General features: G+C 43.7%; 1 protein-coding gene across 1 annotated transcript in view; it reads left to right on the forward strand.

Moving 5' to 3' along the window:
• Window positions 1-18,955, forward strand: part of LOC126173466 (vasopressin V2 receptor-like) — a 218,578-nt gene that overhangs the window by 118,285 nt on the left and 81,338 nt on the right. Inside the window, exon 3 of the mRNA XM_049920961.1 lies at window positions 13,698-13,898. Coding sequence (XP_049776918.1) covers window positions 13,698-13,898 — 201 coding nt within the window. The remainder of the gene's footprint in view (window positions 1-13,697; window positions 13,899-18,955) is intronic.

Below are 18,955 nucleotides of genomic sequence, written 5' to 3' on the forward strand. Positions count from 1 at the left end.
TGGGATCCAGCACTGAGTTCCGTATTACCCTCCTGAACCCACCGATTCCATATTCTGCTAACAGTCATTGGATCTCGACCAATGCGAGCAGCAGTGTCGCGATACGATAAACCGCAATCGCGATGGGCTTCAATCCGACCTTTATCAAAGTCGGAAACGTGATGGTACGCATTTCTCCTTCTTACACGAGGTATCACAACAACGTTTCACCATGCAAGAGCGGTCAACTGCTGTTTGTGTATGAGAAATCGGTTGGAAACTTTCCTTATGTCAGCACGTTGTAGGTGTCGCCACCGGCGCCAGCCTTGTGTGAATGCTCTGGAAAGCTAATCATTTGCATATCACAGCATCTTCTTCCTGTCGGTTAAATTTCGCGTCTGTAGCACGTCATCTTCGTGGTGTAGCAATTTTAATGGCCAGTAGTATACTTCACGCTTAGTGTACAGATAAATTTCTCTGAGGTCACGGTAAACCCTCTGCCGACTTAAGCAAGCCCAGATGGCTATTTAAAGAGAGGTAGGTGAACACTGGAATCCTATCCTAAGAGCAAAACTGTCTCAGCTTAGGAAAATCTACCTTAAATGCTCGTATATATAAAGAAAAAGGGATGCCTGTGGTAGGACGCGTTCTGTGCTAAAAAGCCATAGGAACCTCTGCCATTCGTTTCCAAAATAGTACGTATCTTCTACAAACTACAAAAATCTCTCACAACTTGCTTGTCCGGTATGTGTTCTATATGTTTTCGTTACCTATCGCTGATCGCACCCTTAGAATCTGTGACGACGGTTTTGTTGTATTAAATGCGTATTATTAAAGGCAGTAGTCGCAACAATCGTTGAAGCTCAGGTTATGCGAATTTTTCAGACTGACTACACAGCGCTGTGTCCTAGTAGTTCTCGTTGTTCATAAACGACCTGCTTATTACGTGTGCTTATCTCCCCCTATCACCAACAGCCGCTGATAGTGATGTCCGCACGACCATTGTAATATGTAGTATAGCGGAATAGGAATCCAACTTTTCACAGTCCAACGATGCGACCTCTCTAACCACGTGCTACTGACAAAATTGCTGTCCATTTTATCTCCGAGGCACATTTCACTCAGCAGCGATTTCTTCGACACTGTAACAGGTCAATAATCACTGTTTTCTCCTTCTTAAGCTTACTGCCATTAAGTAAAGAGAATTTTACACCAGACGCATTTCACTTTTATTTACAAAGCATCTTCTGCGATCATTGGCGTTTCTAGCTTTTGGTAACATATTCTGCAAATCACTGCTTCTTCCCTTTATGCTAACAGAAGCTGATGTCGAAAGAGACTTCGTTACACATATACATTTGACAGTTTTCGCTTTATGCACTTTCCATTACACTGTTTTGGCGTTGTTCACACTTCACCTCACCTCTGGTAATAGAAATGCTGTTATACGTGTTCTCACTCAGCACCGTGTTACACAGCAAGAGTATTGAACCTTTCTTTATACTGTTTGGTTACCTAAGAGTTAGTGTCCCTTGAGTCGCTAGTTAATTGTCTCCTGAATATGGCCCAATAAGCCAAAAACTAGTTTGTTGTAGTTGTTGTGGTCTTCAGTCCAGAGACTGGTTTGATGCAGCTCTCCATGATACTCTATCCTGTGCAAGCTTCTTCATCTCCCAGTACCTACTGCAGCCTACATCCTTCTGAACGTGTTTAGTGTATTCATCTCTTGGTCTCCCTCTACGATTTTTACCCTCCACGCTGCCCTCCAATATTAAATTGGTGATCCCTTGATGCCTCAGAATATGCCCTACCAACCGATCCCTTCTTCTAGTCAATTTGTGCCACAAATTTCTCTTCTCTCCAGTTCTGTTCAATACCTCCTCATTAGTTATGTGATCTATCCATCTAATCTTCAGCATTCTTCTGTAGCACAACATCTCGAAAGCTTCTATTCTCTTCTTGTCTAAACCATTTATCGTCCACGTTTCACTTTCATACACTCCATACAAATACTTTCAGGAACGACTTCCTGACACTTAAATCTATACTCGATGTTAACAAATTTCTCTTCTTCAGAAACGCTTTCCTTGCCATTGCCAGTCTATATTTTATATCCTCTCTACTTCGACCATCATCAGTTATTTTGCTCCCCAAATAACAAAAATCATTGACTACTTTAAGCGTCTCATTTCCTAATCTAATTCCCGCAGCATTACCCGATTTAATTCGACTACAATCCATTATCCTCGTTTTGCTTTTGTTGATGTTCATATTATATGCTCCTTTCAAGAAACTGTCCATTCCGTTCAGCTGCTCTTCCAGGTCCTTTGCTGTCTCTGACAGATCTACAATGTCATCGGCGAACCTCAGAGTTTTTATTTCTTCTCCATGGATTTTAATTCCTACTCCGAATTTTTCTTTTGTTTCCTTTACTGCTTGCTCAATGTTGTTGTTGTTGTGGTCTTCAGTCCTGAGACTGGTTTGATGCAGCTCTCCATGCTACTCTATCCTGTGCAAGCTTCTTCATCTCCCAGTACCTACTGCAACCTACATCCTTCTGAATCTGCTTAGTGTATTGATCTCTTGGTCTCCCTCTACGATTTTTACCCTCCAAGCTGCCCTCCAATGCTAAATTTGTGATCCCTCGATGCCTCAGAACATGTCCTACCAACCGATCCCTTCTTCTAGTCAAGTTGTGCCACAAACTTCTCTTCTCCCCAATCCTATTCAATACCTCCTCATTAGTTACGTGATCTACCCACCTTATCTTCAGCATTCCTCTGTAGCACCACATTTCGAAAGCTTCTATTCTCTTCTTGTCCAAACTAGTTATCGTCCATGTCTCACTTCCATACATGGCTACACTCCATACAAATACTTTCAGAAACGACTTCCTGACACCTAAATCTATATTCGATGTTAACAAATTTCTCTTCTTGAGAAACGCTTTCCTTGCCATTGCCAGTCTACATTTTATATCCTCTCTACTTCGACCATCATCGGTTATTTTACTCCCTAAATAGCAAAACTCCTTTACTACTTTAAGTGTCTCATTTCCTAATCCAATTCCCTCAGCATCACCCGACTTAATTTGACTACATTCCATTATCCTCGTTTTGCTTTTGTTGATGTTCATCTTATATCCTCCTTTGAAGACACTGTCCATTCCGTTCAACTGCTCTTCCAAGTCCTTTGCTGTCTCTGACAGAATTACAATGTCATCGGCGAACCTCAAAGTTTTTACTTCTTCTCCATGAATTTTAATACCTACTCCGAATTTTTCTTTTGTTTCCTTTACTGCTTGCTCAATATACAGATTGAATAACATCGGGGAGAGGCTACAACCCTGTCTCACTCCTTTCCCAACCACTGCTTCCCTTTCATGCCCCTCGACTCTTATAACAATATACAGACTGAATTGTCTAATGCTTTCTCTAAGTCTACAAATGCTATAAACGTAGCTTTGCCTTTCCTTAGTCTATTTTCTAAGATAAGTCGTAGGGTCCGTATTGCCTCACGTGTTCCAACATTTCTACGGAATCCAAACTGATCTTCCCCGAGGTCGGCTTCTACCAGTTTTTCCATTAGTCTGTAAAGAGTTCGTGTTAGTATTTTGCAGCCGTGGCTTGTTAAACTGATTGTACGGTAATTTTCACATCTGTCAACACCTGCTTTCTGTGGGATTGGAATTATTATATTCTTCTTGAAGTCTTAGGGTATTTCACCTGTCTCATACAACTTGCTCACCAGATGGTAGAGTTTTGTCAGGACTGGTTCTCCCAAGGCTGTCAGTAGTTCTAATGGAATGTTGTCTACTCCCGGGGCGTCTCCTATTATGGCACAAAAATTACCAGTGCCGCAATATCAGGTCTGAATGAAAGTCATTAAGTGCTGTAACACTTTTGCAGATCTGATAAGAAACTATGTGGTAGCAAATATGGGTATTTTCGTGCTGCTGTTGTGGCTGTTTGAACGGCGCACCAGTTGGAAGTTTCCACCACACTCCATGAAAATTGCATCGGCAAGCGATGCGTGATATTTCACGCCACTCTTGATGGAGAGTGGATACAGCAGGCCGAGCATTAGAGCTGTTTTCATCGGACGCATTCTCACAAGAGGGTCACATTGCGAATGGATTTTTGTATTTCTTTTATTTTTTCGTTTATGGTACTTGAAGTTCAGAACTCAAAACTCAGGAAAAACAGTTAGATGAAATACTCATAAAAATTTATAAAATCGTCTTTGAAGTTTTCCAACCTTCCTAAATATGCTAAATCAAAATCGTTTCTTCACAACAGGTTGTGTAGTTGTGTGGCAGAATGCTCGGCAAAGCGTGTGTGGCACAGGTTTGATTACCAGCCCTGGCAAAATTTTAAACAAAAGTACATATTCCACGAACATTTCTCTGAAGCATTAAATACATAAGGATGAAAAAATAATATAATTTTTAATTATTTCTTTATTTTAAACAATCTTTTATCTAATATGAGAGATTAAGATCTTTTAGTTGCAACGAAAACTGTATTTTTGTGTGCAATATGTAAGTGCAATTAAGAAGCCGTGCATTTTTCATAAGAATAGAAATTATATACCTGTTAATTAGCATATTTGTTAAATTTTATATTTAAATAATGTAGGTATTCGAAATGAACGGTAAAAAAACTGATAAATGACGGAAACGAAAGACGAACCAGCGATTACCAGTCTCCAGCGCCACAGATTTTTTTCATTTTCATGTATTTTAAACTTAATGGAATTGCAATTAGGACAGGCACCTCTGTTTACAAATTTATGTCAGCAGGGAATCAAACCTAAAACCCCTACAAGGCAGGCGAACATTCTACCACACAGCCTATCTTTCTGTTTCCGAAGTTGTCGCTGGGGTGAATAAACCTTAATGTTTGGTAAGAACGTGATTCTTTTCACATCTATCGTTTCAAGCTTTCAGTGTCCAGCTGCTACCAAATAGAACTACGGCCCTGGTGAGGCTTGAACTGACAATGCTGCCATTGCTCACGGTTACTTTCCTGTAAGTACCGTGCGCTAAGAAACTGCGCCACTTTTTTTTATCTTTCTTTAACCTTTTATTTAACCAAACTATTATTTTGCTGTAATATAAAGCGTTTCATTTATAGTTTTTTCTGGTTTATACACTTTTTAATTTCCTTTTCTGCATTTAAAAAAAATTTGTTTTATGTTATTTTTTATTGTTTTCTCTGTTTTCTCATTCATACTTGAGTATGAATAATATTAAGTTATTGAGCGTGTAAAACGTAACTGCTCTTCATAACTATGAATTTGTTCTTCTTGTGTTATGATGTTCCGTCCTTTAACAGAAAGCTGTAACTCCTTGTCGAAAAAAGAAATACGAAATGAAAGTTGATGAAAAAACAATTTATGTAAATAAAATACCTTCTTTCTGGCGTTACTTCTTATTGAAATAAAATAAATTCTTTGGCAAAGAAATAAAATCCAACACTCGCTGGCCTCCCGAAGGAATAAATACGAATAAAATCAGATTTTCCCACTGTTCTGTCAGTATAGCGACTGCTCCAGGGTTTGTCTACTCGAAGTTCTGAAACTGTAAGTGCTCCGTTTCCGACCATCACTGTTCATCGGCTTCCCGATATTTGTTTTCTGAACATAACAGTGTACAGAAGGCTTTGGCAAAGTGGCCTTTACTGTCGGAGACTTGCAGTGTGTGTACCTCTGTTGCGTCTTCACGGAAGGGAACTTCTAGAATGGAGTCGTCAACATTTCACCTGGACGGTCGAATAGTGGGCCAATGTTCTTTTCACAGAAGAGTCCAGATTTGGTCTGCAGAATGATTCTCGACGGATTCGCTTCTGGAGGGAACATTGAACACGATTTCAGGACCCAATCCTTGTGGAAAGAGACCGATCGAGGAGGATCCCTATTGGTGTAGGCAGGGATTATGCCCTTCATGAAAGTGTACAGGTGAATCGGTAAGGTTTCGCTGCCGTGACGAGACCTTGGGACGTCATGTGTGGTTGTTGCGAGGTACTGTGGGCGCAGACTTTGTATTGATGGGCAATAATGCTCGACCTCATTGAGCACGGGATGTTGATGTTTTCTTGGAAACGGAAGATACTGCATAGATGGTGCTGCATGGTCACTCTTCAGATTTGAGTCCCAAAGAACATGTCTAGGATACACTACAGAGATAGGTTGTATCACGTGAGCATCCACCAATCACTTCTCAAGACTTGCGAGCAGCTCTCCAGGAAGGATGGGCGTCATTCCCTCAACATGAGGTCGATGACATCATTCACTGCATGTCCCGTCGTTGTCAGGCCTGTGTTGCTGCCAGAGGTAGTCACACCCCATAGTGAGCACATTAACCAGTCGCCGTAACGTGTGCGCAAATCTGTTAAGCTGAAAAAAAAACGAAAAACATGTTTGTCTACCGGTATGCATGTTGCAGTTGCTTACGTTCTTCTTTACTTTGTGTCTACTTTACTATCACTTGTTTATACTCTTTTGTGGCAAAAAAAGCAAACTTGTAAAATTTTCGTTTGCTGCTTTAATTTTGGACACCAGTGCATCGACTTCAAAGACGATTTTCACAAGAATTTTTGAAAGTGCATCGAACTGTTTCAGGGGTCTAATATTTGAGGTCTGCACTAGATGTGCCACAGACATAAGGAACTCAATTGTCGTGTGGTGCCCTTGACAGTGACCGAATTGGATGATGTGTAACAAGCCTACCAAGTTCGAACCATTTCAGTGGTTTCACTGGGTGCTACAATTTAAATGATGAAGAGTACAGAATCCTAATTATACAGTTACAACTGCATTCGCCCGAAGATACTTCGCCGTGACATAGTGTAAAGAAATCCGTTCCAGCAAGAGTCGAACAGCATATTACTTCCTTCCATCCATACGGATGATGTACTGTCGATAGGGCCTGCTATATTGTAAATCATCATGCGCAGTTTAAAAATAATAACAGGTTTCGCAAATATAACGCTAGGAATAAAACTAGCCTTAACTTAACACTAGTTCTGCACAGGAAAGAACAAAGTATGAAGCCAGAAACTTGAGAACGTTAGCTACCTTGTGAACTAAAGGTGCTGGCAGATGCACATCCGCATCTGAACTCTGCGGATGGTAGTTCTCGCACTGCCACCCTTCGCAGTTCCATTTCAGAAAAGCGCGTGAGAAGAATGACGATGAACCTCCGTATGACCAGTTTCTCTAATGTTTTTCGTTGCGGTCATTCCGTGAGTGGTACTCGTGTTGATGACTTCACATTTTTCATTATGCCAAATCAATTGCCATTTTTTCCACCATACCGGTATCGTCTCTAAATCATTTTTCAGTTGGTTCTGATCATCTGATGACTTTACAAGACGGTAAATGACAGTAACATCTGACGTAAATCTAAGAGGGCTACTCAGATTGTCTCCTACGTCGTTTGTGTAGGTCAGAAACATCACACGCCAGATATTACTTTTGTTCTACTCGATGACTTTCCGTCAACTACCACGAACTGTGACGTTTGTGAGAGGAACTTATGAATCCAATGGCACAACTGAGGCGATGTTACGCAAGCAACAAATTTGTGAAGAACGGTGTCAAAAGCTTTCAGGAAATTTAAAAACAGGGAATCAGTTTGAAATCCCCTGTGAACAGCACTCATTTCGTGAGAATAACTAGCTATCTGTGTTTTACAAAAACGATATTTTCTGAATCCATGCTGACCATTTGTCAATAAATCGTTTTCTTCGAGATGATTCATGAGCTTCGAACACAGTATATGTTCCAAAATCCTACTGGGTCTATAATTCAGCGGATTACCTTTATTCCCTTTATTCGGTATAGGTGAGACTAGCGCAACTTTTCAGTCTTGAGGTACGGATCTTGAAATGATCGAGTGGTTGTATACGATTGTTAAATATAGGCCTATTATATCGGGATGCTCTGGAAGGAACGTATTTTGTATATAATATCGATAGGAAATGTTGCTTTTTTTGAGTGATCTAAGCTGCTCCGCTTCACCGAGGATATCTACTTATAACTTATGTTGGCATTTACTCTAGATTCGAATTCTGGAATATTTACTTCTTCTTTGGTGAAAGACTTTCTGAAAACAGTGTTTAGTAAATTTGCTTTAGTGGCACTGTCATCAATAAAATTACCATTGTTATCGCACAGTAGAGTCATTGATTGTCCTGCCGTAGGTGTACTTTACATATGACCAGAATCTATTTGGGCTTTCTGCCAGATTTCGAGACGGGCTTTCTTTGTGGGAGCTATTAAAAGCATCTCGCATTGAAGTTCGGTGGAGACTGTCTCTCAGAACGGCGTTAAGCGAATTTTTATCTGTTTTTTTTTAATGTACTCTGCGTTTATACGGTATCGTCTACCAGTGGAGTTTGTTGAGCTGACTAACCGATTGTGTGAGAATACTCACCTTTCTTGTTCGAATCTTGTCTAGCTCTGAAACTTCCTGGAAGATTAGAGCTGTGTTCCAGACCGAGACTCGAGCCTGGAACCTTTGTCTTTCGTGGAACAGTGCGTTTATTGGCCCACGTCTCACGAGCCGCTCTCAATGCTCCAATTCCGCCAGGACCTCTTCTACCTTACAGGTCCCATGTTCGTCATACTCCTGCATACAGTTTTAATCTGCCAGTGAGTTTCCGCTGCAAAGTGATAATTCAGTCTTATCTGTCTCTTCTATAAAACCAACCTTACAAGTCTCCCAGACTGATGAGAAGCTTCAGTCCGGATCCGTGCTGCTGCTACGGTCGGAGGTTCGAATCCTGCCTCGGGCATGGATGTGTGTGATGTCCTTAGGTTAGTTAGGTTTAAGTAGTTCTGAGTCTAGTGGACTGATGACCTCAGATGTCAAGTCCCATTGTGCTTAGAGCCATTTGAACCATTTGAACTGATGAGAACCACATTGGTCTTACAAGCTTTTTGTAAGCCACTTATTTCGTGAATAGATTACATTTACAGAATTACATTTCATTAATATTCTTCCAATGAATTTCAGCCTCGCATCTGCTCTTCCTGCAGTTTTTAGGTTTCCGTACCTCAATCGATGAAAACAGAACCGTTATAGGATCGCTTAATTGTTCGTCCGCCTGTCTGTCTGACTGTTAGACAGTTAAAATTTCTTTTCTCATGAATGAGGATACGTATCAAGGTGACATTCATGTCATTTATTAAGGTCTACGGTCCCTTGACAGCATAGAAAATTGGAGCTTCTAGGTCAATGCGATCAAACGATACGGTCATTTATATTACATATTTTGGTACTCGTAAACTGACTTATCAAACATATAGGGTACTTCCCGATGACCTATGAGCATGAAATTTAGTAAGAAGCTAGGTTCCACGGTAGAAGCAAATGAGAAAATCCGACAATTGTTATTTGTAATTATATCTCACTTAAAAAAATACTTTTGTCATCTGTTATCCAACTGTCTGTCCGTGCTTCTGTTGCGAGCCGTTTTTCTCAGGAATGGTTAGACGTATATCTTGCCTATATCGATAACCTGGGCCGACCACCGTGGCCGAGCGGTTCTAGACGCTTCAGTCTGGAACCGCGCGACCGCTTCGGTCGCAGGTTCGAATCCTGCCTCGGGCATGGATGTGTGTGATGTCCTTAGCTTAGTTAGGTTTAAGTAGTTCTAAGTTCCAGGGGACTGACGACCTCAGATATTAAGTCCCATAATGCTCAGAGCCATTTGAATCTTTTTTTTTTATAACCTGCGATGGATGAACTACCCGTATGAATAATTAAATTTGTGCGGAATGCTGGTTGCGCAAGTCCTGCTGGCACTTCAACGGATTTTTTTTTTCTTTATGTGACCATTCCACTTTAAGTCACACTGCATGGTTACGGTAGTTAATGTTTCCAGTGACTTGTCGCCAAAAGTGACATCAGTCAGTAGTGAATGATGTCGGCTATTCATGCACCTTACATTTGTTTACAATCAGTCTCCCTTCACCAATCATCGATCCTCAAATGAAAGTCATCTTGTGCTTGACAATTCTGTCTACTCCTCAGATGTATGTACTGAGTGTATATTATTAAGATGTAGCTACTCGTTGAGATGGAATGCGGGCTATAATTATCGTATGGAGGCGCAACTTGGTTGATACGCCGATACGTTCATTAAGAATAGATTTGCGCTAAAAAAAAATTAGTCCCAATTTTCGCTACCAGGTGCAAACTTGGTGCTGTATAGCATCTCGTCGACGTCTCCGGCACTGACATCCAAGAGATTGTGTAAGCTGCGATTAATCATAAAATCAACATTATGCCCTTCTCACTTTTTTGACCATTTGTGTCCTCATCCTGTTCCTAATACATTACTTATTAAATCATTTCTATACGTCTTTCTTGCATTCACAACGCCATGTTTTCACCTGGTGGCCAAAATTGGAACTAATTTGTTCCCAGAGTATATTGGTTCCTCATTAAAGCATTAGAAGTTTCGCTGCCATACGATAATTACAACCTACACTGGATCTCTTTTGAGTAGCTGCGCTTTAATTACAACCGACCGGTATGTGACTGGGTTACATGTATAAAATTTTGTGTTTGATTAAAATTTAAAAAAAAATCCAGGTACATAAATAGTCAGATGTAGCCACGTTTTTACAGAGAAAATGTCTCTTTCGTGTATATTTGCAAGAACGTTCGAAATCGTAGCAATTGTAATCGTAGCAAATGTAATGTATTGCGAATACATAGAAAGAAGGATCCTTTATTGTACGATTATGTGATAGCGGAACAAACACTGGTAGCAGTTACTTCTGTAAAATATCTGGGAGTATGCGTGCGCAACGATTTGAAGTGGAATGATCATATAAAATTAATTGTTGGTAAGGCGGGTGTCAGGTTGAGATTCTTTGGGAGAGTCCTTAGAAAATGTAGTCCATCAACAAAGGAGGTGGCTTACAAAACACTCGTTCGACCTATACTTGAGTATTGCTGATCAGCGTGGAATCCGTACCAGGTCGGGTTGACAGAGGAGGTAGAGAAGATCCGAAGAAGAGCGGCGCGTTTCGTCACAGGGTTATTTGGTAAGCGTGATAGCGTTACGGAGATGTTTAACAAACTCAAGTGGCAGAGTCTGCAAGAGAGGCGCTGTGCATCGCGGTGTAGCTTGCTGTCCAGGTTTCGAGAGGGTGCATATCTGGATGAGGTATCGAATATATTGCTTCCCCCTACTTATACCTCTCGAGGAGATCACGAATGTAAAATTAGAGAGATTTGAGCGCGCACGGAGGCTTTCCGGCAGTCGTTCTTCCCGCGAACCATACGCGACTGGAACAGGAAAGGGAGGTAATGACAGTGGCACGTAAAGTGCCCTCCACCACACACCGTTGGGTGGCTTTCGGAGTATAAATGTAGATGTAAATACAGATGTAGATGTAGAAATACTTTTTGAAGGCGGTGAGGCATGCAAACTCGAAGGCACCCATTGTTATTCGAATTATCTTCCTGAAATATTGGCCAGTATCTAATGTAGTGACTGCTGTTCATATTGCCCCCAACAAAAATCAGTCGAGGCTGGATGTTCTACGCAGTTGCACCCGAAACCAGCACAACTAGCGTCCGTCCTCTACACCGCTCAACAACGCAGGCTGGTAGACTGCGGTCACCAGAGTAGCATGCAGAATGCAGCCATTGCTGTAAGACAGTGTGAAATAGAACTCATCCGAAATCACTGCGTTTTGCCTCGTGTCTCCATGCGCCAGCGATGGAGTTAACCAGCATTACCAATGAGATACCGCTTCAGCGTGCAGCACACGACGTCGGGCCGTCAACGAAAACATGTGCACACCCGTTGCAGCGTTGAATTGGTATCGCGTCAGAAATTTTCAATCCATTATGACCGAGAGGACACGTTAGCATTTCGGCTCTCAAGGGATATCAGTCAAGTCTCGTCTTGGCATATGAATCATTTCAAAAGACAAGCGAACTATTTTAACCCTAACAAATAGGGTAACCTTACCCGTAATGGATACAAAGGTAGTAAAGACGTACAGTTCTGATGGTTTAAAGCTGGACTGAATAACTTTCGTAAGATCTTCCGAACTACACTCCTGGAAATTGAAATAAGAACACCGTGAATTCATTGTCCCAGGAAGGGGAAACTTTATTGACACATTGCTGGGGTCAAATACATCACATGATCACACTGACAGAACCACAGGCACATAGGCACAGGCAACAGAGCATGCACAATGTCGGCACTAGTACAGTGTATATCCACCTTTCGCAGCAATGCAGGCTGCTATTCTCCCATGGAGACGATCGTAGAGATGCTGGATGTAGTCCTGTGGAACGGCTTGCCATGCCATTTCCACCTGGCGCCTCAGTTGGACCAGCGTTCGTGCTGGACGTGCAGACCGCGTGAGACGACGCTTCATCCAGTCCCAAACATGCTCAATGGGGGACTGATCCGGAGATCTTGCTGGCCAGGGTAGTTGACTTACACCTTCTAGAGCACGTTGGGTGGCACGGGATACATGCGGACGTGCATTGTCCTGTTGGAACGGCAAGTTCCCTTGCCGGTCTAGGAATGGTAGAACGATGGGTTCGATGACGGTTTGGAGGTACCGTGCACTATTCAGTGTCCCCTCGACGATCACCAGTGGTGTACGGCCAGTGTAGAAGATCGCTCCCCACACCATGATGCCGGGTGTTGGCCCTGTGTGCCTCGGTCGTATGCACACCTGATTGTGGCGCTCACCTGCACGGCGCCAAACACGCATACGACCATCATTGGCACCAAGGCAGAAGCGACTCTCATCGCTGAAGACGACACGTCTCCATTCGTCCCTCCATTCACGCCTGTCGCGACACCACTGGAGGCGGGCTGCACGATGTTGGGGCGTGAGCGGAAGACGGCCTAACGGTGCGCGGAACCGTAGCCCAGCTTCATGGAGACGGTTGCGAATGGTCCTCGCCGATACCCCAGGAGCAACAGTGACCCTAATTTGCTGGGAAGTGGCGGTGCGGTCCCCTACGGCACTGCGTAGGATCCTACGGTCTTGGCGTGCATCCGTGCGTCGCTGCGGTCCGGTCCCAGGTCGACGGGCACGTGCACCTTCCGCCGACCACTGGCGACAACATCGATGTACTGTGGAGACCTCACACCCCACGTGTTGAGCAATTCGGCGGTACGTCCACCCGGCCTCTTGCATGCCCACTATACGCCCTCGCTCAAAGTCCGTCAACTGCACATACGGTTCACGTCCACGCTGTCGCGGCATGCTACCAGTGTTAAAGACTGCGATGGAGCTCCGTATGCCACGGCAAACTGGCTGACACTGACGGCGGCGGTGCACAAATGCTGCGCAGCTAGCGCCATTCGACGGCCAACACCGCGGTTCCTGGTGTGTCCGCTGTGCCGTGCGTGTGATCATTGCTTGTACAGCCCTCTCGCAGTGTCCGGAGCAAGTATGGTGGGTCTGACACACCGGTGTCAATGTGTTCTTTTTTCCATTTCCAGGAGTGTATTTCTGATTTACGGTTGCTAGATCACATATGAAGCTAACTGCCGTCACCCACTAATTCATGTGAAAAATATTAATCCATCTATTCTAGCTACATCGTGAAAAGCAGTTCAGAAAAATCAACTGTTTTCTCTCCGTATGTAGATGCAGAAATGTGGTCCACGGAACGTGCAAAAGGCTAAACTGAACTGGCTCTACTTGTTGGTGTGTGGCAGGGCGGCGCGGTGCTGTGCAAGCTGGTGAAGTACGGGCAGCCGCTGGGGCCGTACCTGAGCTCGTTCGTGCTGGTGGTGACGGCGCTGGACCGCCACCAGGCGGTGTGCCGGCCGCTCACCTACTGCTCCTGGACGTACCAGCGCTCCAGGGCCATGATGCGGGTCGCCTGGGCCGCCGCGCTGCTCTGCTGCGTGCCGCAGGTGCGGCCACGTGCCATTCACTAAACCTAGACATGTTATAAAAATGGATGTATTTACACTACTGGCCATTAAAATTGCTACACCACGAGGATGACGTGCTACAGACGCGAAATTTAACCGACAGGGAGAAGATGCTGTGATATGCAAGTTATTAGCTTTTCAGAGCATTCACACAAGGTTGGCGCCGGTGGCGACACCTACAACGTGCTGACATGAGGAAAGTCTCCAACCGATTTCTCATACACAAACAGCAGTTGACCGGCGCTGCCTGGTGAAACGTTGTTATGATGCCTTGTGCATGCAGGATAAATGCGTACCATCACGTTTACGACTTTGATAAAGGTCGGATTGTAGCCTATCGCGATTGCGGTTTATCGTATCGCGACATTGCTGCTCGCTTTGGTCGAGATCCAATGACTGTTAGCAGAATATGGAATCGGTGGGTTCAGGAGGGTAATACGGAACGCCGTGCTGGATCCCAACGGCCTCGTATCACTGGCAGTCGAGATGACAGGCATCTTATCCGCATGGCTGTAACAGGTCGTGCAGCCACGTCTCGATCCCTGAGTCAACAGATGGGGACGTTTGCAAGACAACAACCATCTTCAGGAACAGTTCGACGACGTTTGCAGCAGTATGAACTATCAGCTGGGAGACCGCGACTGCGGTTACCCTTGACGCTGCATCACAGACAGGAGCGCCTGCGATGGTGTACTCAACGACGAACCTGGGTGCACGAATCGCAAAACGTCATTTTTTCGGATGAATGCAGGTTCTGTTTACAGCATCATGATGGTCCTATCCGTGTTTGGCGACATCGCGGTGAACGCACATTGGAAGCGTGTATTCGTCATTGCCATACTGGCGTATCACCCGGTGTGATGGTATGGGGTGCCAATGGTTACACGTATCGGTCACCTCTTGTTCGCACTGACGGCACTTTGAACAGTGGACGTTACATTTCAGATGCGTTACGACCCGTGGCTGTACCCTTCATTCTATCCCTGCGAAACCCTGCATTTCAGCAGGATAATGCACGACGGCATGTTGCAGGTCCTGTACGGGCCTTTCTGGATACAGAAAATGTTCGACTGCTGCCCTGAGCAACACATTCTCCATATCTCTCACCAACTGAAAACTTCTGGTCAATGGTGGCCGAGCAACTGGCTCGTCACAAAACGCCAGTCACTGTTCTTGATGAAGTGTGGTATCGTGTTGAAGCTGCATGGGCAGCTGCACCTGTACACGCCATCCAAGCTCTGTTTGCCTCAATGCCGAGGCGTATCAAGGCCGTTATTACTGCCAGAGGTCGTGGTTCTGGGTACTGATTTCTCAGGATCTATGCACCCAAATTGCGTGAAAATGTAATCACATGTCACTTCTAGTATAATATATTTGTCCACTGAATACCCGTTTATCATCTGCATATCTTGTTTGTGTAGCAATTTTAATGCCCAGCAGTGTACGTGTACGCTGATCGGCCAGAACCTTATGACTACCTACCTAATAGAGGGCACTGATAACAGAGGCGGCGCGTTGTGGCATGGAAGGAATGTGGAATGAGGCCTTGGTAGATCGCTAGAAGGAGTAGGCTCCACATATGCACGCACAAGTCACCTAGTTGCCCTTAATTCCGGGGACTGGGGCGATAAGCTCTGACCAGCACATTAATTGGAACTCGTCACTGTGTTCCTCGAACCACGCCATCACACTCTTGGCCTTGTGACATGGCGTATTATCTTGATGAAAAATTCCACTACCGACAGAAAACGTGATGGTCATGAAGGGGTGTACGTAATTTTCAACCAGTGTACAATACTCCTCGGCCATTATGGTGCCTTGCACGAGCTCCACTGGACCAATGGATACCCATGTGGATGTTCCCCAGAGCATAATGGTGCGGCCGCCTGCTTTCCTCCGTCCCGGAGTACAGGCGTCAAGGACCTGTTCCGATGGAAGACGACGTATTTGCTCCCTCCCATCGGCTTGATGAAGAAAGTAGCGGGATTCATCAGACCATGCAACGCTCTGCCAATGCGCCCACGTCCAGTTCCAATGATCACATGCCCGTTTCAGTCGTAGCTGCCAACGTCGTGGTGCTAAGATTGGCACATGCGTGGGTCGTCGGCTGTGGAGGTCCTTCGTTAGGCGTGTTCGATGCACTGTGTGTTCAGAGACATCTGTATTCTGTCCACCATTAAGTCTGATGTTCGTTCCGCTACAGTTCGCCGCCTGTCCTGTTTCACCAGTTTGCCCAGCCTACGACGTCCGACATCTATAATGAGAAGTGACCGCCCAACCCCCAACGTCTGGACGTGGTTGCGAGTTGGTTTCGTCAAGTCTTGAAGACACTCACCACAGCATTCCTCCAACATCCGACACGTCGTGCTTATTCCGGCGATCACAATCTGCAATCGGTCAAACTGAGTTAGATCGCATGTCTCCCCCATCGTACACATGGACAGTACGCTCACTGATGCTGCATGCTCTCTGGGTGTGTCTATCTAATAGTCATTCCTCGCCGGATGACGCTGCTATCGCCTGGACGGGTTTATATCGATAGTACGTCGGTGGTCATAATGCTATGGCTGATCAGTGTATATGCGTGTGTCTACTACATCTCCTCCTAAACTATTGGACCAGTTTCAACTAAACTCGGTACATGTATCACTTACTGCCCGGAAAGCATCACTGTGGGGGTAAGAACCGCCTACCAATCATAGTTCAGGAGATATGACATTATAAACAATGATACGTGCGAAAAACTGCCGCATCATGCATGTAGTTTTAATCCATTTTTCCTTTATTACTAACAAGTATAGGTCCCCAGCAGTGGGATCGAATTTTTGAAGCCAACTGTATGTTAGCGTCCCAGAAATCTCATATTGCAGTCATTCGCCCTGGTGGGCAGTCGTTTGCAAGTATTCGAGGGAAAGAAATGCGCAAAATGAGGAATAGAAATAATGAACGAACGAAAATACACAAGATGACCAAACGGAAGAGATTAAATTTAAATTAATACAAAAAATAATTAGAATAATATGTACGAAGATTACACATGAAAAAAACATACATATAGGAAAAAAATAAGCGTAAATGTAAAAATTCAAAAAATGTGTGTGAAATCTTATGGGACTTAACTGCTAAGGTCGTCAGTCCCTAAGCTTACACACTACTTAACCTAAATTATCCTAAGGACAAACACACACACCCATGCCCGAGAGAGGACTCGAATCTCCGCCGGGACCAGCCGCACAGTCCATGACTGCAGCGCCCTAGACTGCTCGGCTGATCCCGCGTGGCTGTAAAAATTAATTCGATGATTATAGTTACGTGAAAAAGCGTTAAAAATTTTATAAAATACATTTAAACCAATTATTTGAACAAAAATAATGACGAAGCTCATTTTGGTAACTATTTAAAAATGAAAAATTTTGAAGCACCTGAAGAGACTCGCCATAACCTTTCGCACATGAGTCTCATATACGGTAACCATTACATTACAACCCCACTATCTGCACAGGTGTCAGTTTTAAGGCTCTAGAATATCATACATAATTACAAAATTATTATACCTCGATTACTCGCAAACGAGGGCCCACCAAGATAAATGGTTGCAGGGTGGCATGCCTGGTACCCCGCCATACATCAATGTATAGATGGTTTCAAAAACTCGATCCCACTCCTGGGGACCTCTCTTTGTGAGACATTCCTATAGTCGAGTCAACTTAAGTAAATCCCTGACACATGGCAGCGGTTTTGGCAACTTTCAACTACGAAGTGCCAACGGCTGTAGTCGAAAACAAAAGCTCTCTAAAAGCCTATGAAGAGGCTTTGCTATAGAGAAGTCTACAAAATCGCGAAGCATCTGCACGTACCGTACAGAAACTGTCCGGGATCATCTCATCCCAACACTACCGCAGGAGTTAAATAAACAATATGTAGTCTGCATTCTATCTTTCTCAGTTTGGATACTCTTCATTAACATTATGCAGATTTTTGTACGACTGTTTCATAATTTCAAAGGTGTTTTCAAGAATGCATGAAAATGAAATTTTTTCGGTATTTCCACTACAAACGCAGTTCACTTTTTTGTTTCTGTGCCTAAAAGAAAACTGCCAAAATCATTACCTGAGAAATTCTGGGGTTGTCAGCTATTTTTCAATAAAAATTATCAGCAAATGCGGTGGAAGACTTCTGGCATGTTATTCCTAACTTGGCATGCGTGACAAGGCTGGAACTATTTTATTTTATTTTTGACTTCAGCACAGCTGGTCTAAATTCTGACCATTGCTTTCTCGCAATGTAATTTTACGGATTCTCAAAATGTTATTCTGATGAAGACGCCCTTAGTCAACTGTACCAAACAGTCTTTTGCAAATGGTTAGCTATATAATTCCTATGTTTGAAAATTGTATACAGTTGGTGAGAAACAGCCAAGTTTATAACTTCTGGCATAAGAAGTCATCCTCGTTCTACCAGTGGTCTTGTAAAAGAGAGCCGAGGAGCGGACAGAGGTTCATGGAACACTGTTGTCCTTGCGATGGGAAACTGCACCTAAAACTCGAATGAATCAGCAACTATCAACGGTACGAGGATGCAGAAGTAAATGGAAACCACTGCATTAAAGACACATAATGTACATTCACAGGATATGTAACCTGTAACTGAAAAATTGTCATGATGATCTTTAAATTGACACCATATTCCGGAATAGTCCCCATTCCAATCTGCGGCAGGAAACTGCCAAAGGTAGGTGACTAAGAGAAAAAGACAGGGTAACCAACGAAACGATAACTTTTTACGCTTCACGATGTGGAATATCAGAAGTTTGAACGTGGTAAAAAATTAGAAGACCTGAGATGGGAACTGCTAAGTCTCAGTCTGCACAAAGAAACTGGTATAGGAAAGCGTATTCAACTACAGAGATATGTAAATAAGCAGAATACGGCGGCAGCGCCTATATATGGCAACAAGTGTCTGGCGCAGTTGTTAGATCGATTACTGCTGCCGCAATGGAAGGTTATCAAGATTTCAGTGAGTTTGAACGTGGTATT

Source organism: Schistocerca cancellata, chromosome 1 (genome assembly GCF_023864275.1).
Source record: "Schistocerca cancellata isolate TAMUIC-IGC-003103 chromosome 1, iqSchCanc2.1, whole genome shotgun sequence".
Classification (NCBI taxonomy): Eukaryota; Metazoa; Arthropoda; class Insecta; order Orthoptera; family Acrididae; genus Schistocerca; species Schistocerca cancellata.